The sequence below is a fragment of the Phaenicophaeus curvirostris genome, chromosome 7 (genome assembly GCF_032191515.1).
Source record: "Phaenicophaeus curvirostris isolate KB17595 chromosome 7, BPBGC_Pcur_1.0, whole genome shotgun sequence".
Taxonomy (NCBI): Eukaryota; Metazoa; Chordata; class Aves; order Cuculiformes; family Cuculidae; genus Phaenicophaeus; species Phaenicophaeus curvirostris.
Window position 1 is genome coordinate 33,877,956 of NC_091398.1, and position 24,994 is coordinate 33,902,949.

The following is a 24,994-nucleotide window of genomic DNA, read 5'->3' on the forward strand; positions in this document are numbered from 1 at the left end:
ATTGTCTAAAGAACTACAGAAAGACAGTGCTGGCCCATTTAAGGCATAGTTATCTGCACTTTCATTCTCCAGAGTCTCTCCCAAGTAGTATGTCTTTCATCTCCCCCCGTTTCTGAGATTACTGTGTGCTGACAGGAGTGTTTCGGAGTGATCTTAAAGTGCTTTTAAAGGATAACGTGGAAATAAATAATTCAAATTTTTCTTGAGTGTTTCTTCAGTCTCTCAGCTTACAGAGAGACACTGCTTTTATGGAGTGCTCACCTGTACAATGGGTTGTGTTATCTGCTAAGTGTTCTGCCTGAATGACTTTTTAATGCTCTTCTAACACAAAGATAGCAGGCTTTTATTTCACATTGTGGTCACACTCCTGCTAGACAAGGGATCTGTGTTCGAAGTACTAAACACAGTTTCTGTCACAATTTTTAGCAAAACCACACATGGTTTATTATTTAACATGTAATATTACACGAGCTTTTAATAAACTGTGCAAAGCCAGGAACAGAATGAATATGGAAATGAAGTTTTTTTCAGAATTTTTTAAACAGTCAGGCAAGATTTAATAATACCAAAACAAAGTATAATAGAATACACATTAAGGACTTGAAATTACAGCTGCAAACATATCCCATAGCAGCAATAGGAAATGCCAACAAAGTGTGTTATATTAGTCATATCTGATGAAAATTATTTCTAAAAGAGTCATATATGATATGATGTTAAGTGACGTTGATACTTTCTGGTTATCCCTCCTTGCTTACACAAGATTCACATCAAAAGAAATATATTTTTTTCTCATGAAAATGTTACATGTTCTACTGCCAATTTTTCTTTTAAAATACTCACTTTTTAACACTTGCACGAACATTCAGGATCATGCGGTAAGAGAAAGCCACAGTTTTCACAGTTTTATTCTGTGATGTTTTTCTGACATTTCCTGTAAAAATTATTCATGACTAAAGATTTCAGAAGCTACTAATATGGTTTATAATCCCTTAAAGTTTCACAGGATAGCAGTATCAAAAGAAGTGTTTTAAACCTCCCTTTCTTTCTCCTTCTCTTTTTCCTTACAGCACAGTCTAGGAACACAGCCCTTAGGAGAGAATTCTGGCTCGTGGCATCAAAATTAAAGTTTTCACAGTGCATTAACATGTCTTGGAGGGCACAGATTACTGTACAACTGAGATAAAATTAAACATCCTGGTCCAGGGATGTTCAACAGTTTCCTTTTAGATGACAAAGAGTACAGATACCGTCGTTATCTCTTGGTGAACAGCCTGCTCTGGGACACTCGGTTGCCTCTGGTTTTTGCCACATACATCCACTCCTACTCAACAGAACAGGAGTGGACAGACATTGGTTGGGAGAACCACATGAGCTAAGGCAGACCAAGATTTTAGTTGTCAGAGACACAGAAACATGTAGGGGTCTGTGCATCCCTGTTGGTGAAGACCAAATCAAGCGTTTACATTTCCAAGAACCTCTGTTCTGTAGCTGGACCTAACTTACTTGTGATATAAAACAACAGTAATTAAACACGCATCAAAGCCCGCTATCTACAGAAGATGGGACTGGATAAGCCTCCAAGTAGAAAATTTATGACACTACATAAGGTTTTTAAAAGGTGAAGACTGCAGAAAATTTAAGTTGGGTAGTTTTACTCATCCCCTAAAAATAGTTGTTATAAATCAGAGAGGCAGCAATTCTTCCTCTCGGCACCAGTAGTGCCAATCTGTCCCAATAAGGATCAGAAATGGCTGTATAGAAGACGCCTTGTAACACAGGGAGACTGGCCAACTTGCTGGAGAAACCTGACATCTTTCCTCAAAAGGCTTCATGTGATTTTAGTTGACTCTGCTGAGGTTATTTTCTCCTCTACTTTGCAAGTAGTAGTTGTTTATAAACTGTATCTTCTCTTTTTCATTGCAGCACTGCTCCTGTCAACCTAAGACACATTCCTCCTGCTCAGCCTTCCTAAATTTCCCTCATATACGTAGCAAGTGCAACCCAGTGATAAGGTTAGTGGTTAGAGTCTATTAAAGTTTTCCTGAAAACAACCTTTGGCTGAGCTAATCAACTTCCAGTTCCACCTAGATTTATGATTTACATATTAAAAGCCCTATTTGACTGTATGTTGGAGCATAGAGACTTACATTTCCTTTCTGAGCAGATTCTGGCATAATATCAGAGCAAAATCAAAGATTGAAACCAGAGAACTATATTGTACCATATTGTTCCTCAGTTGCAGGATGAAAGCAATGAAAATGTCAATTTCTGCAGAAAAACTTGTTCCCTCTTTGCAAATGGTAATGTAACCTGCACTTTTGGCTCTCACCAGGGGCAGCTGAAAACAGTAGCTCACTTATAGGCAGGAATGATTTATACTACATCGTAGCACTAGATTGTCAGCTGACCCTTGCAGAACTACCTTATCTACAATAGAGGTTTGGCACCTCTTCTCTTACTTCATCTCACAAAGACCACATTTTTTATGCTCTCCTGCTTTTTCTGCCATTACTGCTGACAGGAATAAAAACGTGCAACACTAGCCAGTTTTCTTAAGTTCAAGTTTCAGAAAATGTTGTACCAATTCCTACATGGTACTGACATAAAAGTGCAGAGAGTAAAAGTTGTGTATATTAATAATTCTAGTTAGTTACCATGAAATATTAGTGTCTGGTGATACACAATAATTCAAGAATTCTCCATATGTGTTATGTGTATTATATTCATATATATATTCATATATACATATAATATTGTGTATACAACCCTGTATTATATTTGGGGTTTAACTTTGGCCCCTCTTGGAGCATGCAGAAGGTAAGAAAATGGTTTAACTGGGACAAACTGAGAGTCCAAGGAAACACACCAGTTTGTGGAGCAACACAGGGCTCAGCAGACACAGTCCTGCTGCCCCACACCATGGGGAATGGTCCTCGTCATGAAGCACACCCAGCACATCATATCATTCACAAAATGCAATTTCAGCCCCTGCAAAATGAAGGTGTGGGTTTTCCCTCTGCAAAACTAATTTGGTGAGAAAAAGTTGTGGTCTTTCTGATCCTCAGCAGATTCAAGTCTCTGGGTGGCAACTGAATGGATATTCCCACAAGATCTAAAGGAATGGCAAAAGTTAAAGGAAAACCCTTTTTTCCTAACATACTCTATTAGCTAGCAGTAGTCAGTCACTCACTCCATGCATAATTTTGATTTCTCACTCTTCTCAAGTACCTTAGGAAGCCCCGATTTCCCTCCTGAAGCAAGACCTTCAAAGGAAAGCACTGAAGATACCCTTGGTAATTTATATATCCATTTCTTGACATTTTCCAGCAAGCTCATCCACCGCGCTTTCTCCCTTTTGCCTGGCAGGTGGAATAGGGGTGCAGAGTATATCATCATTGCTGACCACAGCAAAATAAAGAATATCTGGGTCCCTTCAATTATGTTGTTCTAAAATTACTTTTATGCTATGTTCTTTGCATTTCAAAGCTAACCATCCATATTTTAAGCAAAATTCAGTACACACTTCTAAGGGTTGCATCAAGGGCATTTCTTTAAGCAGTTTACAGACAGCCACAGCTTTGACTCCAGATAAGCACTTTCTTTTCTTGAAATGTATAACAGAGAGGATCAGTTATACTACTTATTTAACCCAGTGCTGCTCTTAACCTGGCTCCTACTTTTGTGTAAGATCAATATTTTGTGTAAGATCAATGGTTGGACTCGATGATCCGGTGGGTCTCTTCCAACCTGGTTATTCTATGATTCTATGATTCTATGAATATTGAATGCCATAAGACAAAAGGAAGATGATCAGATTGTTATTTTGCATTAGTTGGCCTACATGATAATGCCATTCAACTGCATTTAGGAAAATCTTTTTGCTTATATGCATTACGACTCTACGCATAAATTAATAAATTATTACCTTCTCCCATGAGCAGATAGCTCCCTAAAAACATCTACTATGTTTGAAGGACACGTTGTTTAAAACTTTATCCTGTAGTAACACCTACTAGAACCTTGACAATAGTTAAACTACTTCAATACTTAAGTGATGCCCGTTTTCCTGCAAACTGCTCTCTGAGCATATATATAGGACATCCCTGAAGTAAACCTGGGGCTTAAGTGTGTCTGTAGGGTCATTTTCTGTGCTTCAGGGTTTCATGGTTGGCCTCCAGCTTATGCCTCAGAAGCACATGGGTCTCCTGTAAGCACAGCGTCATACATGCCAACCAAAGGGTTATTTCAGATACCCAAGACTATCCAAAATGGCACTGAATATCAGTGTCTAGGCAGCACAATCCTACCTCTCTTGTCTTTGCGAGCAACTTCTTCAGGAGCAGGGATAAACTTTCTTTTTTCATGTGCAGTGCCTGTCATCGTGGAGTCCTATGGCTCACTTGAATAGCACGTACCTGTGTTTCTACAATAAGGCACACAAACCACTGTGTCCTATTGAATTGGACAACTGCCAATCAGTATTTCTTGGACCCATCTGAGTCAAGAGACGAGCAGGCTCAGTGAAGGCTTTGGACTGGAGGAGACAGAGTAGGAGAAAAAGTAGTGTATGTAGCTCAGTAGTACTTTTGGCCTCACCAAAATTCACTTAGAGTCTTCAGAAATCAATTCCGTTTCCATAAGTTAGGTTGGGGGTTTTTTTGGTCATTTTTTTCAGCTTAGCATGAAGATAGAGACTTTCTGGTTTGGAGGGCTCTTGTGGATAGAAGCAATTATTGACTTGGGCTAAAAAATAACAGTAACCTCAAAAAATTAATATCCTGGGTGTTCCCTTCTGATATGAAATAATGAGTATGAGGAAAATCCTTCAAACTCTCAAATTCTCATGTGGCTTCCCAGAAAGTCATAAGCTGTCTTGGTCAAAACTGGGCCCAAATTCACTGATAGTTGGCAACTTCTAGAAAGTTGACAGTGAACTCGATTTCAGGCTCTGTTACGAAAGCCTGTTTTAAACATAGCACAATAAGAATCCACAGAGCCTTACATTCATTTTGCATCAGATTGAATTAGAGTATCTCAGTAATTAAAGACAAGGAAGTTGTAATCACTAATGACAGTCTTCCACAGAGCGACATGGGGGTGGCAGTCGCACAAGCCACCTCTCTTCTCTATAAGCAGATCAGTCTGGAACAAAAAATGTAGTTTGGTGACCTGGATGCTAATTCCACCACAAATTCCTCACGGAACCCTAATGCATTATTTGCATATATTCAAACGCTGTGAGGATTTGTGTGCCCGTGGATCCTGTCCGCCTTCGGCTCAGCCTGTCTTTGCTACTCATGCGTAAGCAGATACTCCACAGCACAGACTTGCATTATCCGTTGAGGCTGTAAATGCTGGCACCTTTCCAATTAATAGTTTATTAAAGATTATGCGTATGTCATTATTATTCAGCTTCAGGAACGTGCTTTCAATTTTGACTCCCTGGGCAGCTACTCAGTAATAACACAGGTCTGCCCAAAAACGTGTCCATTATGGCCATGGCTGTATCAGCTGCTTTTACACAAATTCTGTTGCTGTCAAAAATTTTTGCTGCTTCTGATGGAATGTTTCATCCATTTACATTTCACTGCACATACTGATACGCTACTTGGCATCATAGGGGGTTCCTCCTTTTCCAAAACTAACCCACATCAATTTTCTTATCCCAGAACAGGAAACTCCAGATCAATGCATGAGTGCTTGTTTTCTCAATTTTTCTTAGACCTCATTTACTTCTCAAATTAACTAATTAATTTACTGTACACCAAGAATTAGACCAAGGATCTTCAGCTGACATCCAACAGACAGAGACAACACTTAGTTGCATGGCTTTGCAGTGCCATGTGGTGAGTTGCCTGAAGTTGATACAGCTGGAGCACCAGCAACTGTTGAAGGGAAAAAAACAGACCAAATTAATCCAATATTGATGGTAATTCTTCATTGGAAGCTGGAAATCACATAAATTTTAGGAGAGGAATTTTAAGTGTTGTTTCTAGTGTTTTAAGTCTCCAGTTTCCAATGAGAAACTAGCCAAAAACATCTTCAGGGCTGCCATGGGATTGAATGCAAAGAAAACATCATTTTTATCTCCAAGAAAAATCCTCAGAGAGGCTCCCATGAGTTGACTGTATTTATGAACACTGCTGTAAGGCAGTAACAAGAGGTTCAGAAGTCAGATTCCGAAACTTCTGACAATCCCAGACAGTGGAGGGAAAATGTCAGTCTTACAACACTTTGTAAAGCACTACAATTTTATGGAATTTTGAGTTTGTTTTGAATCTTTAATGTGAAAACTAGCTACTTCACATGCTGCACTATTTTCAGTGAAAGAACTGTAAGAAGACAGTCTCATCTTTAAAAGGCACTTGCCATTTTCAAAGCTCCAAAGGGGGTTTTGCTTGCAAACTTTCTGCTCCTCTTCTGCAGAAGACCTATAAGACTTCTCATGCTCACTTGTTTAATCCTACAAACTGTAATCAATTAGGGGGATTGAAAGAGAATGAATATTTATTTGTTTACTCTTAAAATATCTCAACATTCCCCATTGCTTTAGCTTGGGGGCAGGGACATACTGTCAAGTTTGATTTGCAAAGCCAGCTTTCAGATTTTTTATTCCTCATAGAATCATAGAATAACGAGGTTGGAAGAGACCCACCAGATCATCGAGTCCAACCACTAGTGCAAAAAGTTTAATTTTCACAACATTTTAATCTCTAAGTCTTCAAAAATGTAAAGTTTAGAGACTGCTCTCACCCTAAAGTCTTACTGGAATAATCCATACTCAAAAAAAAAGCTGGCTTCCTCCCTCTGAATACCTGTATTTACACTGTCTTTTATCCTACTTCCAGTTCAACAGAGAAACAGAAGCTTTTGGAGTCACATTATTCTGAAACTTAGCAGTGAGAAGCAAATGGGTGATAGCTAATGAAGTGAATGCTCATCAGTCTTTCCTGAGTTTATAGCAGCTTAAAGAAGAGATGGGAATATTGAACCTTTCAGCTGAATCATGTAAAGTACTTTAGACTCAACACAAATTCTGTTGTATCTCATTCCTATGTATAAGACTGTACGGTAACAATAAATCCCTTGCCAAATTATTTTTCATTTGTTGTGATTTTTTTTCCCCAATAATTGGTTACATTATTCTTAAATATGAGCTGGAACTATTCTGAAATAATAACATTTTCCGAAGCTTTCAACTGGTTTCCAAAATCAGCTCTTAAAGATTATCAGCTTAAATCCACAGTTTGAATCTTTGTATCATTATTAGCATTTGAAATTTGACCTCAGTTGAACACAATGAGCTTGCAAAATATGACAGTACACAATTGTGCAAAGCATGAGTATTTAAGTTCCATTTCTATTTCAGAGAAAAAAAAACAAACAGAAAACTTGCAGTTCTAAAGGCAAGATTAAATGCAAAATATACAAGTGCTCTGAAAATATTTTTCATTAAAAACAATCTTAAACTCCCCCTCCTCCCCCTTAAAAATCTTTAAATCTAGACGAGTTGATAAAGACCGCTTATTCTTTGGACCTTCAGGACCCCGAGATAAGCCAAACCAGGATTTTTCTATTGAATGCTGTTCATTGGACCAACATGCATGGTAGAACCCATACTTGCTCACACGCAGTGTAAAAGCTTGCATCATTTTTTAAAATTTTTATTTCTTTTTTGGCATATGCCCTGTCAGAAGAAGGAAGTCATGCCACATGCTGACTCTGACTATTTTATCGCATTAGCTATGCTGTTTCATACCATGGCCAATAACCCGGAATCTGGAAAGCTTTCCATCCACAGAGGAGATGGTCTTGCTAGAAAATGCTACAGCTCCTTCTGAAAATTGTAGAGAGGTGTATAAATTAAGTATATTTTTATATTGTTAATTAATAGGGAATTTTTATTGGGTAAAAATGTAAACAGGAAGGAGAAGGAAAGGAAGTCTACCGGCAAACAACAGAGATATCTCATAGCGATTTCTACTGTGTTTTCATTTCTTAAGATTTTTTTATTTAGAAACAACAAAAAGCCAAAACCAGCAAGCCACAGTGCTACATCAGCTTTGGTATGACCTCTGTTTTTCAAGATAATTTAGCCTTCGGTGACATTACATCTACAGTTTGCACTGCAGAAAATTTAAATAACCCAGGATATCAAGGAAATATTTTCTGTGCCTGAAAAAACATCTGATGTAGAAACTTCATTTTGCTTCAGAACTGAAAAGCCTTATTAAAGGATTTAGGATGTCATAGTGACAGATATGGACACTAAAATGTATCTAAAATAAACAGTATGGTTTCAAAGTACAACACAGAAATTTCTATTGATAAATATTTAACTGAAGTATTAAACAAAAATGAGAAAATCTCCTTCATTTTATTCCCTAAGGAATTTCTTGGGAACAAAACTATTCACTGAAATGAGCGACTTCTTAATTCTCACAGATATAGGGATTTAATATAAAAATCCGTTTTACAAAGGCTTCTCCAAATTTCTAGTTTAGCAATAGGACGTGACATTTGAGTCCAGTAGTTCCTTCCCAGGGCCTGGGGGGACACTTTCAGCTCTACCCCATCGCTATCCCAGACTTCAAGGCAGCCTTTTCCAGCTTTGCAAGAAACATCTTCAGGGGCCAGGAGTCCACAGGCAGAGGTTCCAGCTTTATCGCTCTGTGCCCACACAAACACTGGTTTTGGCATCATAGTTTCAGCTGTAGCTGTAAATATCCTTCCAACTCTCTCAAAAGACCTATCCTGAGTCCTTTCCAGCCCTAGAGACCTCCAGAGGAGACCTCAGCCAGAGGACATATACATTGCATCAGCTGCTCCTTAAGGGGCTGAAGGTCTTGATTGCTCATAGTAATTAATCCTTCTCCTTAGACACCTCACTAGCTGCCTGTAAGGCCCGTCTACCACACCAACATACGTCCACAGAAACAAGATCTTTTCTTTTCCCCTGCTTGTCCTCCATTGTCATAGTCAGAATTATCGCATAAGTGCTTGATCTTCTTTTATCCAACAAAACCTTCATCAAACTTACTGTCGCTATATTGCATGTCTGCTAGATCGCTAATTGCTAAAATGTTATTGGATCAAAAACCTAAAGTGAATCTCACAGTAATTAAATAAAATTTAGAAGTTGGTATTAAAATTGACATAATCATTGACAGGCTACGAGTCTTAATTGTCAGATGGGATGAAGGAGGAGAAGATCATGGGGAGTTGCATAGCATCACACTAAACCATGAAGTCACTCATTATGTTGTGTTAATTTAATGTAATCTGACATTCAGGAAGTCTTTCTGCCATAGTCGAGAGACCATCTAAGCTTACTTTAAGCGTAAACATTAACAGTGCAATCACGTGTTTTCATAAAGAAGATTTTAAGTCAAGTAATGGAGGGTACAAAACCATGGCCAGATGCGATTCCCTTCCAGCAACTGATGGAGTCACCGCACACAAGCTGAGTCAGTGTAACCTTCTGTGTGTTCCTATCCAGCCCTGATTAACCAAGTTCACCAGGGCACAACAAAGTTGCTGTGCAGCCACCTTCCCCTTCCCACCATGGCACTGTGAGGCTGCAGTGCAGCTTTGCTATTGAAACCTGAGAAAAATCCAGACATACTCACACTTCCCTTTAAAACATAAACTTCTTCTGAGCGTGTTCACATTATTACTCTGGTTATTAGTAGTTATTTGTCATTTACAGTCAGCATCTGCAGCGGATTTCAACAATTACTCCAGTTTTACTGTTTGAATCCATCCACATTTCATCAGCACGCTGCTGTGGCATGCATTATACATGCTGTATATTCCTCCAGCATGTTCGGTATTCCGCAGAGAAATGATGTATCCAATAAACCCTAGAGTCAGCCTCAAGAAAGCCATATTATCAGGTTGCCTAATAAGATCATTTGATCCATGTTGATTACACTGAACACCACCAACTTTCATTTGATCAGGTACCCTGGATCATATCTTGCCTCCAGGGGAAGAAGGGCAAAACCTTAGTAAGTCGCCACTAAATATAAAGCTACATTATTAAGAAACATAACTCAAACTCCTTCAGCAGAGACAGAGCCAGGCAGATTTGCCAGCTCTGTGACATTTCTCACTGAAAGACAAGCAAATCAATTAAATGTGGTTGGACTGGGAAGATTTTCATTAGATGTCTGTCTTCTGTTTTGCATCCCAACTCCATTCTTCACGCAGCAATGAAGACCATAACTACATCAGTTCATTACTTCAGCAATGCAAAGCTAATTAAAATTATTCATATTAGTATTCTTTATATACACTACATTTCCTCTAAATTTTAGACCATTCTATCTCTTTAGGAAAGGTGAATACCAATAATATAAATCCTGGCTGAAAGATAAAAAAAAAACAAACCATACCTTGAAAATAGAACTGTCACAGTAATATTTTTTTGTTCGTCTTTAAGAAAACTAGGCATAAATGCTAAACATTATTCAATGGGACACTGGTTTATAAAAACTCAAGCCATAAAAGGTATCTAGGGGAATAAAGTGAAATAATTTGGATTGCCAAAATCATTATTGATGGAGACCAGAAATGAATTAAAATGGGAAACTAGAAGGAAGTGGTAATTTGAAAGTGGAATAAGCAGTTCTCAGCACAGTAGTACATGAAAAGAATGTGACTGCAAAGGACTGCAGCTTCTCCCACACACCAATACAGCACTTCCATTGCTGCCTCAGCAGAGCCCTCTGTTCTTGCTAAGGAATGCAAATAGGAGAAAAACAGGCTAGAAGCAACTCTTCCCTCAAGGCTGCTGTGTCACTATCAGAGAGACATACCTGGCAACGTGGTTAACTGCATAAGTAGAATTATATTAGCAGAATTATACTACACCTTGTCTGAAAGCCTAAGGCTGACTTGTAGCTCATACGATACCTGAAAAATTGGCAGCAAATTAAATTCTACATGAAGCTTTAGAGGCCATTTAAGTTCAGACTTCAGAGGCTCATTTGATATACTTAGCCCACCACTGGTCCTTCTAAGTTCAGGTATTTAGAGGCAGCTGTCTTACCCAAATAACACAGTTGTATTTTAATGCGAGAATTCAGAACTCACCTATCCAGTGATTCCTTCCTCTTAAAAATCAATGGGGCTTTTGTCACTTTATCTTAAAAAGGAACAAGACTTGGCTTTTGGAGACTGATCATATACATACGTGCAACGCTCCTTCTCTAAGTAACATTGTTCAGGTAACTTTTACTGTCAGCAAAGAGACTGCTAGTGTAAGAGGACAAAATCATTATTTATTAGCTAATACACACAACAGGCAACTTGGATGAAAGAGCAATCAGGCTAAGGATTAAAACACTCTCCATTTGAATGAGCCACCTGATGAGTCTCCACTGACCAGGGAGTTGTCATTTGATGGGGAGAATGGGTTGAAATGGGCTGATCCTTCATTTTTCTGCATTTCCATCTTCTGATTCTCTTTTTTCTCAGGATTTTTACAAACTATTAAATAAGTACTTTTCCTCTTGAATATTGCTGTATATCATCTGGGTATTGAAAAAAGACATGAATCCTAATAGTTTCATCATCTTTAATTCCTCAGCAGCCTTGTGCAAGACATAGGTTTCCTCTGTCTAAATGCCCATCATAACAGTGGAGTTAATAGTGCTTAATTGTTCATCATGTGGCAAGAATGTGACCATTTCTAAATGTGTTTTTTTTAAAAAGTAAAGTGTCAACCTACAGAAAATTTTACCTATCACAGACCTGACTCGGGAAAACACATGCAAGAAAACTTCTGAAATGAGGAGGTTTTGATTAAGTAACAATTGTGGGATTAGGTCTGTTATTAAAAAGATAAAATCAGTCTATTATCAAGCTTTTGTAGCGATCGATCTTCCATGTACATCATAATGAATAATTAAGTTACATAAAATAATACTGAATTTAGAGTTATCAGTGTAATTTTACGATTACCTCTATCTTCATTTTCTTGGAAACTTTTTATCATTTTTTAGCAACATTTTGAGAAAACACCGAGAATCAGAAATTTAATATTTTAAAATGAGCCCCCTTCCTGAAAACAGTCACAGTATTTTATGTTTTCCTCCTTTTTTCTTCTGTAAGCTTTAACAGGTCAGCTCATTACCGCTACATCAGAGTTCTCTCATTGAAGTATAATGAAAAACACACTAAAATGATAAAAAGTGAACAAAAAGTAAAGTATGAAGCCTTTAAGACACAAATCCTTCAATGCCTTCCAGGGTGCCTCTAGTCAGCTGGGAGGGGATAATACTGACAACCCTGCTGCCATTGCTAGTACTTCTAATTTTCACCTTTTTGTAGTCTGTGAAGCGAGACAGGCTATTTTACAACACAGCTGCACCTTAGCTACATCTTGAAAACTTCCAGACATCTCTGCTGCTGATGGCATTTAGCCACTGGTTGGCAGACAAGAACTTTGATGCTTCCACAAAAATTTTCGGCATAAACCCATGTATTTGGCATCTTCAGCCTTAGATGTAGAGTGATCAGTCCCAGGCTGGGTATTTTCTTGAAAAAACTATTAAAGACAATGATAAAGGGGAAACAAAAAGCCCTGTTTGGATGGTGTACAGTGAATCAATACTCGGCAGGACTGGGCTCACTAATAAAACAAACATCTCAGGACTCTGATTTCTCACTCCATTACCCATTAAGAATGCTTATAATTGATTAATGATGTATACGGTCTCAACATTTTACTTTTACTGAACATCTTCATATGCAATGCTCAGAAATAATTCCATTATATATCTTCAGTGGCAGAAATAGATTGTATCCATCTTACAGTGACTGTCATCTGCTATGTATTACTTCTTGTCAGAGGGAATAGTCATTACTGTTCAAGAACATCACCATTATTAGACAGACAACCAAGAGAGCCTACACTTCAAATCGAAAAACTGCCATCTAGCCTTTTCCCTTTCTATATTTACAATTTGCATTTATCTTTTTACTCTTCCAATATGCAACTTCTCTGAGATATTGTTTGTTTACAGTAATTTAGCTACTTTGTCAACCACTTAGATGATATATTTACTCAGCTACCTCACCTGGAACACTTTTTCTTTTATGTCTATTAATCTACATTGCACTTTCTACAGGAGAATTGTAGCTATTCAATAATTCAAATGTTGACATTATAAGACTTTGTCAGACATTCAGAGTACTATTTTGGAGAACTCATACATTACTCGTACATTACCACATACTACTTATACATTCTGTGCCAGAAAATTGTAGAATTATAGAATGGTTTGGGGTGGAAGCGACCTTAAAGATCACCCAGTTCCATCTCCCCTGCCATGGGCAGGGACACCTCCCACTAGATCAGGTTGCTTAAAGCCTCATCCAACCTGGCCTTAAACACCTCCAGGGACTGTGCTGCTCTTCAAAAAATAAATATGCTGAGCAAGAAGGCGGCTTTGGAATTGTTAGCATTTTTAAAAATACTATGCCATAAAAAATAAAATTCTGTCCAAAACACACTATATTAAGTACAGGCACTTTTCCAAAATCTTGTAGTGCATTTTTTTTTTCAGACTCTGCAGCATTCATCAGATCAGCGTATACAGTACCGCTTTGACTGCAGTTTAAAAATGAAACATGGAAACGTTCAGTCTCAAACACTGGGGTTTTTTCATTCAAATTCATACTTTTTTACTTCCATGGCATGTAACCCACTCCAGCTTTATTTTGTATGGCTTTCTGCAGAGAGTACTCAGAGGGTGACACTTGCAGAAAAAAATATAATCTTTCTGAAGCTGAGAAATAAGGGTTTTTTACATTCTTCAATGATAATTTTTTTTCTTTATCAGAATTCAGTGCTAAAGGATTTTCAGCTTTAGATCTGGAGCTATAAACATAAGCTTCAGGAGGGACAGATTGGTTGAAAGTTAAAAGCTTTTTCAACTATTCCATGCAAAAATGTAAATATGTTCTATAAAAGCTGTTTTAATTAGAGAAATCTTCTTAGGTATGGTGACCCAAATTCACTATTGGCCCAGCTCTCTTGTGGCGTCAGGAGAGTTACTTCAGCAAGGAGTTTTATGCATAACACTCATCCTGAACACTGCCTGAGACTATAAATACATCTGTTTTGTGTAGATCCAGTCCAGTACAAAAATTACAGAGCCGCACTAGGAGCACAAGGCCAGGTAGAAAACAAGTCTCTCACTTCCAAAGCTATCACATCAAATAGAAGAAGGCTCCCATGTTATCTCTTACTGCCTGACATGGTTCCTCACCATCTGACTTTTGCAAGTTGGCAGGGCTCAGTTGAACCGTTGACTCACACCACCACAGCCACAGCCCGAGCTGGGGCTTCAGCTGGTGCTTTGCATGCACAAACAGCTTGATTTGATGGTTCTGAAGATCTAAAATCTAAATTGTCTGCCTCAGGATTGCTACGGCGACCCCAGAGAATTTCAAGCCACTATGTATGACAGGAAACAACTGAAAAATCCACAACTCTTACAGAAAGCAAGAAAATGAAAAGGCAGTTTAGTTATAATTCATGAAATACATATCTTTCACAACACAACCACCAAGTCAATGACTTGGTATTTAAGTACTAGATGCTGAAAAATACAGCTGCCCACCAACAACCAAGGGGTCAAAATTCACTGGCCATCTAAAATTATTTTTCTTCATTTCTTAAGAGTCCTCACACCCAAGCAGTATTTACTGTCATAATTCTGATTATGCTGGCATTAAAACTATAAAATATTGCCAGAGATATCTTAAAAATATTGTAGAATGGCATCAGCTGCCCTATGGGTTTCTTCAGTAAATGTGACCTCACTTGGGATGCAACTAGTGTCGCCTGGGACTTCTAAATCACTGAGGGGAAAGAAACATCCAGAGAGTTTGGGAAATGTTTAGAGAGGAGTAAATACTATAAAAATAGGAAAACAGCAATGTTTCCATAATTATTTTATGGATTTGTTTTCTCTGAGCTTTTGTTTGCTCTCTGAAAATATTTGCATAATCAAGTTTCACAGACATTAATGTTCCCAGAAAACACATTACAGCTGTTGAATTATAAAACTGAGTTTTTTCAAACTCCAGACTAAATCTACACAACAAAAAAGAAAAAAAATATATATCATGGATGTAAACTGGGATTTTACTGAATGCAACAGTGCAGAATTCACAGCTCAAAAAATATTATTAGAGTAGATTCCCTGCAGTCTGCCCAACGGCTTGGCATAGTCTCGATTCTGTCAGAGTTCTTCACTTGCTCAGGACTCTCCCATGCAAACGAGAAATACTCGATAAATACTCGAACCCAGAAGGAAGCACAAAGCCACAAACTACTTGCACTATAGCACCCAGAAAAGGAAAGGGAGAGGCATCCCCTTGCTGCAGCACTAAGGTTACTCTGACCTTTGGGCACACTGTATCAGTAGAGTAAGTTAGCAGAAAGTTTCCTCCCACCTCTAAAAGAGAAACAGTTAACTAAAAGAGTTTGCCTTAATTCCACAGAAAAATTCAACATGAACAAGCAGGAGCAGAATCTCTCCCTGGATGAACACTGTTGCCACTGGAGGTAGCAGTGCTTGTAAGCCTACCCCAAACTCCAGTTTTCCAATTTTTAGCTCCAGCCATTAGACACTGGGTCCTGTACAAAAAAAAAGGGTCAGCTAAGTAATTATTGATATGTGTATAAATTACAGCAAGAAAACCTTTAGTCAATCATTCCAGCACTGCTAAGATGCTTTTATGGGTTTGGATTAGCAGGAGGTGCGGGGGGAAGGATCCTCATAAGCAGCAGAAACTAATACACCCCACAGGGGACCAATGCACAGCAATTTCCTTCCAACCTCTCAGAGGAGCAAGGTTAGGACAGAGATTGAATAAACAGACTGTTGCGCTGCTCAGCATCACATACGCTGGATTTGCTTGTACGGGTAAAATGTGAGTGATGGGAAGGCTCAAAAGCTTTGAGGGTTTGATTCCTTGCAGCATTCAGGAGCTGTGATGTTAACCTCAGAACATGTCCAAACTTATTTATACTGACAAGGGGCAAACAGATTAAAGAAAAAAAATAAAAAAATCTCCTCCCTTCCCTAGATTTATCCGAAAAGCTAGAGTAAGCTCAAAGTCTTCCCTGCTGTTCAGTGGGACCAGCCTTCGTTCAGGTTTTAGGACGCCAGGTTGTGTGTGCTCATCAACAGCCCATGGTGTGGAACGTGGAGGGAACCACATGTGTCAATGCTCCCACAGTGCACACACAGAATGGGACATGGCAAAGCCATGTCAGAAAGCAAAACCAGCAACCACCCAACCCCAAGGAGGCAGCGGAGCTGGGGAAGGGGCTGGATGGGTCATTGGGGATGGGGTGCCGACCCTCGCATCTACTCCCCGCCTCTGGCCAGTAAGAAGAAATAAAGGAAAACTGAGACAGCTTCCAGCTCTCAGTTAGCACACACAAGAAATTATAAAAGCTATTTTTTAATATGATGCTCATGTCTGCAGGTCATCTCTGCAGCAAATATAAAAAGAAATGTTCATGGCATTAAACCCGTGCTGGCAGACTGATGTGGCTTTCAAGCTGTGTAATTGTTTAATGCTCTAAAGGGAATGGGAATAAAAGATTTCTTTTAGACAAATTGCTTAATTGGGAAGTCAGGAATTCTCCTGCCTAAGCAATTGATTTTACAAAAGGAAAAGTTTATTTCAAAGTGTAAACCTGCTATTCATCTATAATATCCAGTGCAATGCAAGCCAAGGGATAAACACTTGCCTTGACATTGCTGAAGCCACTACTTTAAAAAAGTAAATAAGGTTAATAAACCAATATAATTTACATAAAGTTTCCTAGTGCCTTGACCGGTGTACTGAAGACTAAATCCAGAGTCAGACACACCAAGTTGCTGGATCATTGACTGATCATTGACCCCCAAGCAGCAGGTGACAAGGAAATGGGGTCCCCGGAGGGGCACTCAGCCCTTACCTCTGACTTCTAAAGGGTTTGGAGACCAAATTCCCTTAAGCTTAATGGACTTTGATGCATTGAATTGCACAGCATTGGAAATCTCAGAGCAAAGCTCAGGTAATTTCCCCTACTTGGGAGATTCCTCTACCTTACACAGGAGTATGAATGGAGCATTTACTGCCACTGGTGTGAACGCTGGACATAGGCATCTGCTGCTCCTCTCTCCCTCCCCCAAGAAAAACCTTCAGCAAGTCTCTCATCAGCACAGAAAACATTTGCCTCTCCACAGGGTGAGAAATCTCTTACTTACTGCACCCACAGGTTAAAAACAGGGCTCTCTGATGAACTACAAGACACACTGCCAGCCAGGGGCTTCCCCTTGGGCCAAGCACAATTAGCAAAAAGGAGAATTAGCATCACTGAAGGGGTCAGACATTGCCCCAGAGTCAGCAGCAGCAGGAGGAACAGAATTACCACCTTAAAGAACAAGTTTGGATTTGAAGACAAAGTTCATATTTTAATGATACAAAAGCTAAAGCAAATTTGAAATTAACTGCTAGAATGTCATAACTTTCTCAAGCTATAGGAAAATGAAACAACCTAAGTGTCAGCCTTTAACATAATAGCATTGATTTTCCTATGCTTAGCAACCTGCTAAGCACCTCTGACATTCACTGCTGAAAATTACAGGAGCTTGCACACTTTTGTTCAACTATTACTTTTAATTTTGATTTCTCCATAATTGTGCCATCATAAAAATTCTTAGAAATCTATGAGCAGAAATGTCACTGGATCACTATGTCTTACTTACTTACAAAGATAGCTCAGATTTTGTAAGAAATAATAAGCTTATTAGTATTGGAATATTCATTTTTATAAGATACCTCAAAACATTAGCGTAAGTTTAAAACAACTTTTGAAGATCCTAAGAACTGAACACCTACATACTGCCATTGCCTCTCGCAGTGCTAAAATATTACTGCACAGGTAAGTAAATCTGGGTAAAGATTACAAAAATTTTACATTTGTATGCTTCCAAAACATTTCTTAAAGGAGAAGAAAGAAGTATTATTGCCATAACTTTTCCCATAAACTCATGGTTTTGACTTTTTTTGTTACTGTTTCTACATTACTACACAAATCAAGGGACCTAGTTGCAACTAACTCTGTATTTACATCTTTCCAGGTTTCTTCCTCTGACCACCTAACTATAATAAACTGAAAAAAACCAAAAACTAGATGTAGAAAGCCTAGGTAGTGTTAGCAAAGCACTGTTTTCTTCCCCAGCAGCAAGTCTGTAGACACTGTGCTACCCTGCTTCTAGGGGTCATGCTGGGAGAACATTGCAACCCTCACCTCTGACACTTCGCAATAGAAGTACAGGATCTCTGTCTCCTGGTTTCTCTCTAAAGCCATGACTTTCTATAACAACTTTATTCTGACTAGTCAGATCTAGCAACGTAATCTAATCCGACAGCCAATATCTCTAGTAATGTCCTTGTAGCTGAAGCTAAAATACAACACTGTTTCCTAATCTTTCTCGACTTGCCGGCTGCCTTTTAACAGTCACTTGTACTCTTGAGATCCTGTCTTCCTGTGACTCCTGTGTCTGCCTTCTCCTGCCAAGCTGCCATCACTGCCTCGAGGTGTCCTTCAGATATCATCTGTTTCCTTCTCAACTTTCTGTATAACTTCTACAGAGCTTGCCCTCCACATTCTTTTCCCTTGGTAAGGTCACACACAAACTCAAACTCAACAGCCGTCTCTTGTGTTGTGAAGTCACAAACCCGTTCAGTTCCAGTCACCCTCTTTCCAAAGTAAAATTTCAGATTATTTTTCCAATATGCCCTCAGGGAAGAGGTCAGCAGCTCCAGACAAGCATCATTAACAATAAGTTTTAAACATTCTCTGACTCTATCCCATTCCTTTGAGTCCCCCGGATGGCACCAGCACCCTCCTTCTTTCTGTTTTTCCTAACATGGGGATGAGACCTATGAGATGCTCACAGTGCCTACTCACAGCTCAGCTTGTCAGCTGGTGCTCCCCTTGCCATCAACACTGAGAAAGAGCATTTTAAAGCACAATTCACTCAAACTATTTTAATGGTTAAATGTAATATGAAACAAATCATGCCCTCATATGCAGCAGCTGCATTAACTTCACAGCTCAGAACTGTGGAGAGTTTTTAATTAAGCTGATGACTTCGATTCTAGGTGTTGCTTTCCCTTGGGTCCATTGGGTTGGCGTATATTGCCATGAATCACTCTTAACACCATTCACAGTGTAACGAACCTGCCTGTCTAATTCTGTTTCTTTGAAACAAAACGCCCCTAAGGCATTCTGCCACTATCAGGTGCCTCCTTTTTAGGAATAACAGATGTTAATAATAAGTGCATAAGATGATTCTTTGCTTCTGGCACCTACTGCCAGAAGCACTACTGTTAACAACATTGGGTGCTGTTAACACGTGAGAAGTCAAAGTCATTGATGAAAAAACTGTCAAATGATTAGCACAGCACAATCACTAACCTGGATGTTGCATAATTTGACATTTATAATTCAATTTGAGGACCTCAGCTAAAATCTTTAAATGTTAAAATAAATTCTAAAACAATGTTCAGCTGGTGAACAGCATGCAAGTCATAACATGCTGAGTTTAAGAATGAAATAGTGAACAAAATAAGCAAAAATTTATCTTTACATGTGTTTAGTGATATAGATTTGGATTAAAGAATGAGAAAGATTAAGTTCCTCATGATGTGGTATCCTTTCAGGAAAGTGTTATCTAACACTCACAGAGCCGTATCTTAAGTGGCTTCAAAGAGAATCAAATTTAATGCCATATTTCTTAAAGTAATGATTTATGGTAGGAAATTTTTTATATAATTATAATCCAGGAATGTACTAACCTACTGTTAAATATAATTTATCATAATGTTCATGTATATTACTTTTAAAGTGACGGCCTTCTAAATTCCTAGCATTGTCATTAAATTGAAAGCTATAAATTGTATATGTATTAGAACACAGTGGGGTGTGCTGCTATATGTATTTTTTTTTTCAGCTAGTTCTGAGTGTGTTCCAATTGGTAGCAATTGATAGCCGCCTAAATAAAACTAATCGTGATGTTACCTTCAATAAAGAGGAACTGTTTCTTTGTAGACTGGAAGGGGGAAAAGGGGAAATGTAAGTATTTAAAATGTTTTTTTCCTCATTCGTGCAGCTTTTTATTTGTAACAGTACATCTTACGATGAAGGAAGGGTTTCTTTTAAAAGGAAAAGGCACTGATTGTTCTTTGCTAGTAAAGATGTTGGCAAGCAGACTGAAAAACTACAGAAAGGTAATATGTGGAAACAGGAAGATCTACAAGTTGTGATCAGTTCTTCAAGTTCCCATTGAGAGACCTCCAGCTTGTTCTCCCCAGACACACATACGTGTCTTCAGGGCTGCATTTTTGGTCTGCAAAAAAAAAAATACATAACACCAGCAACTCCACTCTACCCAAACGTGATCAAAACCAAGATGCCAGAATTCAAGCAAAGCAACTGCAGATGATGAGGATGCAAAAGAACCCAAAATGCTTTCAGGGAACATGACTCAAGGCATTTCTATCATGCTCCAAGCCAGTCTCTTGGATTAGTGCTATAGTCACTTTTGGTGTCCCCTGACAGGTCACTACATGCCTTCAGACAGAGTCTCCAGAACAGGATAAACACCAGCGCATAGTACACCTGCTCAGCATATATGAAAATATTAATATTTCCTTTGTTCTAAACCTGCCTTTTGAGGTGGCTGCATCCAGAGGTGTGACAGTGACCTGCCTTCCCCATTGCCAGCCCACCTCCAGCCTTCACTGCCACCTCCACACTGCACCAGTACAAACGTGATTCCATATGGCACAGCAGCGCTCTAACATCTAATGACTTAAAGAAAATAACATGCAATCCTGTTCATTTTAAGTGGAAGGGGTTTTGCGCCATTATGCTGCCACAAACTGCCTTCCTAACAATGACACAGTCGTGTATTACCTGTGCCCTTCGTTACACGTTATCCTGGATGCTTCATAACTGAACACTCACTGACATTATCTGTTAGTGACTTGGTTTTGATGTAATGGATTTCAGAAATACTGTTCTCATTTTAAGGGATTTATTTCCCAAACAGCTGGGAGACTTAAATGATTCCCATACCTGCACAATGTCTGTTTTGTGCACACTCTGTGGGCATTTAAAGATCTAACTACCTGAAGTTTCAACCTGGAATGTACTACTGAGCAGCCTTTTTGAACAGGGACAGCTACCTACTAGTATCTCTTTCCCTTTAGGAGAAGATGCGCGTGTTGCAATTTGCAGGAGCAGGCATATGTTTTGGCTAAGGTGTAGATTTGCTATAAAAGTTGCTGTAAGCACACAAATAAGACCACAGGGAACACAACAATCCCCCTTTAAATATATGCTCCTTGTCCTAACCATAAATAAGAGAACTGTTAGCAAACCACTATTTATCAACGAGTGAGTGTTAAAACATTACTACCGTATGTAAAAATTCCTCATGTTGTCCCTGGATACTGATGAAACTTGTGGCAGAGTTTTTGCAAAGGATGTATCTGCACTTGACTTTTATAGTTTACAGTCCAAAAGCTAATGAATAAATAAAAGTGAAAGGAAGGCAGGGCAGAAGGAAAAGGAGAGTAAAAGGGTATAACATACATATTATATTACACAGTAATTATGTGCTTCTGAAATGCCAATTAGTAACTCCTTCCATGATCCAGCTCACAGTCAGATCAATATTAGGTTGATAACAGCAGAAAGTCATCATCTGGTAGAGAATGCTTATTATTAAAGAATGCAGAAAGCCACAGAAATAGTAACTTAACTTTTTTTTTTTTTAAATGCAAATTGTAGTCCTGGCTGTGTTAAAAGTAAGACATGAGTATCTCTTGTTTTACAGTCCTCGTAATTTCAGTATAAACGTTAGGTTTGAAAGAATTTATAATGGCAGACCCTATCCAGCTGAGACTATAATTCTTCTCTCTTTCTGGCTTGTGTTTTTTTGTTCTTTTTTTTTTTTTCCTCCAAACAAAGCAATGTTTTAACAGACTTTTTCCCTGCTGTGGGGGAAAAAACATAAAAAATCATTTGGTCATCAGTGCAACATGAAAGTGCGTAACAACAGAGTGATTCCCCTGGAAGAACTAATTTACTTGCCATGTTGACAAGATAAGCCAAGAGTATGAAGAATAAAACCAGGTTTGTTGCCCTGGAGGGGCTCCTCCTGAAGTTGAAGCTGTAATGATACAAAAATAAGGCAGGTGTTTAGTATTCCCACCTAGACGGTAAAAGTTTTTGTTACAGATCTCAGAGTGAAAGGTCATTTATTCACAGTAGTGTCAGCAAGGTGGCAAGATTTGCAGTCATTTCAGAAAAGCTGTAAAAAGGCTTAGAGGTAAAAGAAGGCTTTATTAGGAGATTTTGCATTTTATCCAAGGGTTTGGTACCCTTCGTTTTTTTCTTCCAGCTTTCTATTAGATTTCCTATGCCAACTTGTTTCTCCATCATCAAAACTACTTTGGATGCGGTATACTCAGTTTTCAGTGCTCATGGATGCAAAAGTTGCACCCTTCCCTCAAAAAAAGGGAGGATGTGAGAAACAGATGAGATGCTCTGGCGTCCAGGCATCAACATTCTCACGGTCCCAGGGTGATTTAGAGCAGGAACTGTCACAGATAAAGTTTGCACGGTTCAATTTATTGGACAAGTGCATCATTCTATTTTTGTTACATGAATTCAAAACATTACGTTGTGATACAGAGCAGCAAGGAGTTCAAAAAAACATTGAGAAGTAACACTGATCATACCACACAGAAGCTGAGATGTCACGAGTCTGTGTTTTGACGAGAAATATAGTCGAACAAAAAGAGAAAAGAAGGTTTATAAATCTCATTCCAAGAGGTCTGAAGTCTCCTATAACCTTTTTTCTTGAATCTTCATAATTGCTGGAACTAATACTGTTTCTTGGTGAGCTATGATTCATTTGCAACTTATATTTGTCTGGTCACTAATGACGTATTTTCAAAGTAATTTCTAATACGAGGTCCTCATTACCACAGGGCAGTTACTGCTTGTCTACGGTCATAAATACTTTCTCATGGAGTATCCATTAGCCTAGCATGGAAACACATGAAACTATTTATAAAGCACATTTTACACCTGACACATTGAATTAAGAGGAGAAAAATGAGACAGTTTTCTAATGGCATCAGTATTATTGCATTGGTTGTAAAATAGACTCATGTCTAGAAGGCTCTGATTCATGCCCTCTCTTTTTGAAGACTATTGACTCGTCTGGGTCTTTTTCTTTAATGGCATATTGATATTGGTGGTTGTTGTTGTTTTGGCTTAGAATTCCAGTCAAATGAATTTAATAAATGTTGCTGTCAGTGAAAAATTAGCATTGGCTGTCCCAAATGTAAGAGGGGAATACTTCCCAGAGCAAGTGCCACATTGCGCTCTGCTTTCTGGTACTTTCAGAGATAAACCTAGAAAGGATGAAACTGTTTTAAGCTATTTAATATTAATATGCTGACTCTTTGAAGTGGGCCAGGGCAATCATAATTCATCACTTCCATGACCTTGCCCATTTGAGCATGAACTAACCATCCGTTTATGGCCTGATGGACATAGCCACACATCACACAACCGGTCATTAGAGCCACAGGTCACTCCCCACCTTCCCCAAAGCCTACAGACATTCTGCATTACTGATTATACACTACGAAGTGTAACGCAGCCTATATAAAAATGACAGTGCTAACAGAAGATTTATACCTTTAATCCCCTCCTGCCTCAGCTCTAAGTCATGATTTTTATTCCCAGCACTAACCGGATAAAGCCCAACTGACAATTTGCGTTCGGCTGCTTGCTCCGAGAGGCAAAACAAGCCCCAAACCCTTCAACTTTGCCTGTGAACAGAGCAAAGCCCCCCAGCTTCCCTCACCTCGCACCAACCTGCACGCAGCATCACGCTGGACCAGCAGCAAAGCACCGAAGCGAGCCCTTCAGGCTTTCCCATCACTTCACGAAACAAAACAGCCGGCGTAAAATTTCTCGATTTTGGTGGGGTTTTTTTTCAGAACTCAGAATCAATAACCAAACGCTGTCACTGATTGCACTGCTGTTTTATTTTTAGGAAGAAAGGAAACCACTCTTATTTCTGCAGAGATACTTGCTAGCGAAGACAAATCTGCTTTGGGAGAGAGCGGGGTAACTCGGCTAGAAAGTAGCTTTCGATCAATGCGAACGCATTGATCGAAAGCTACTTTCTAGCCGAGTTACCCCTCTCCACAGGGTGTCGGAGGGGAGAAGGCAGTGAAGGAGAGAGCCTCCTATTCCCTCGGAGCCTTCCCCATCACCCACGCACCCCCAGCACAGAACCAACAACCGCATCGCCTCGCACCTCTCCGCATCGCAAAACCACGACGGACTCCGCCGATTTGACACCGCATCCTCCACCCCTGCTCGGCTGCTGCACATCAGGGAGGCGACGGCAGCTCCGTGCCCGGCGGAAACTCCGGGAAGAGCCCCCGGGAGGGATGCGGGGAGCGCACCGAGCATCCTCTCGCCCCCGGTCCCCCCCGAGGAAACTTTCCCCGAGGAAAGCGACGGGAGCCGCCGCCCCGCCCTACCTTGGCGGCCCGGGAGGTCTGGCAGGGGACGTGGTGGGACACGCTCGCCGTCTGGTTCATCTTGGCTCCCGGCGGGCGCGGGGGAGCCCGGCTGCGGCGGCTCCGCACCCCGCGGATCCCAGCGCCCGCTGCGCCCCGCCCGGCACCGCCCCGGGGAGGGAACCGGCACCGCTAGCGGGGCGGGACCGGGATGGGGTTTGGGGGGGTGGGATGGGATGGGATGAGATCGAGAACGGGGCTGGGGCTGAGCTGCAGCGGGTCCCGGGGCTGAGTCTGAGCGGGGACCGGGGCTGGAGCTGAGCTGGAGCCGGGACTGAGCCGGGACTGGAGC

The 24,994-nt window shown here is 39.7% G+C and overlaps 1 protein-coding gene across 1 annotated transcript in view; it reads right to left on the bottom strand.

Moving 5' to 3' along the window:
* DPP10 (dipeptidyl peptidase like 10) overlaps positions 1–24,730 on the bottom strand; it is a 486,525-nt gene extending 461,795 nt beyond the window's left edge. The window contains exon 1 of the mRNA XM_069861516.1: positions 24,664–24,730. Coding sequence (XP_069717617.1) covers positions 24,664–24,723 — 60 coding nt within the window. The 5' untranslated portion in view covers positions 24,724–24,730. The remainder of the gene's footprint in view (positions 1–24,663) is intronic.
* Positions 24,731–24,994: the final 264 nt, after the last annotated feature.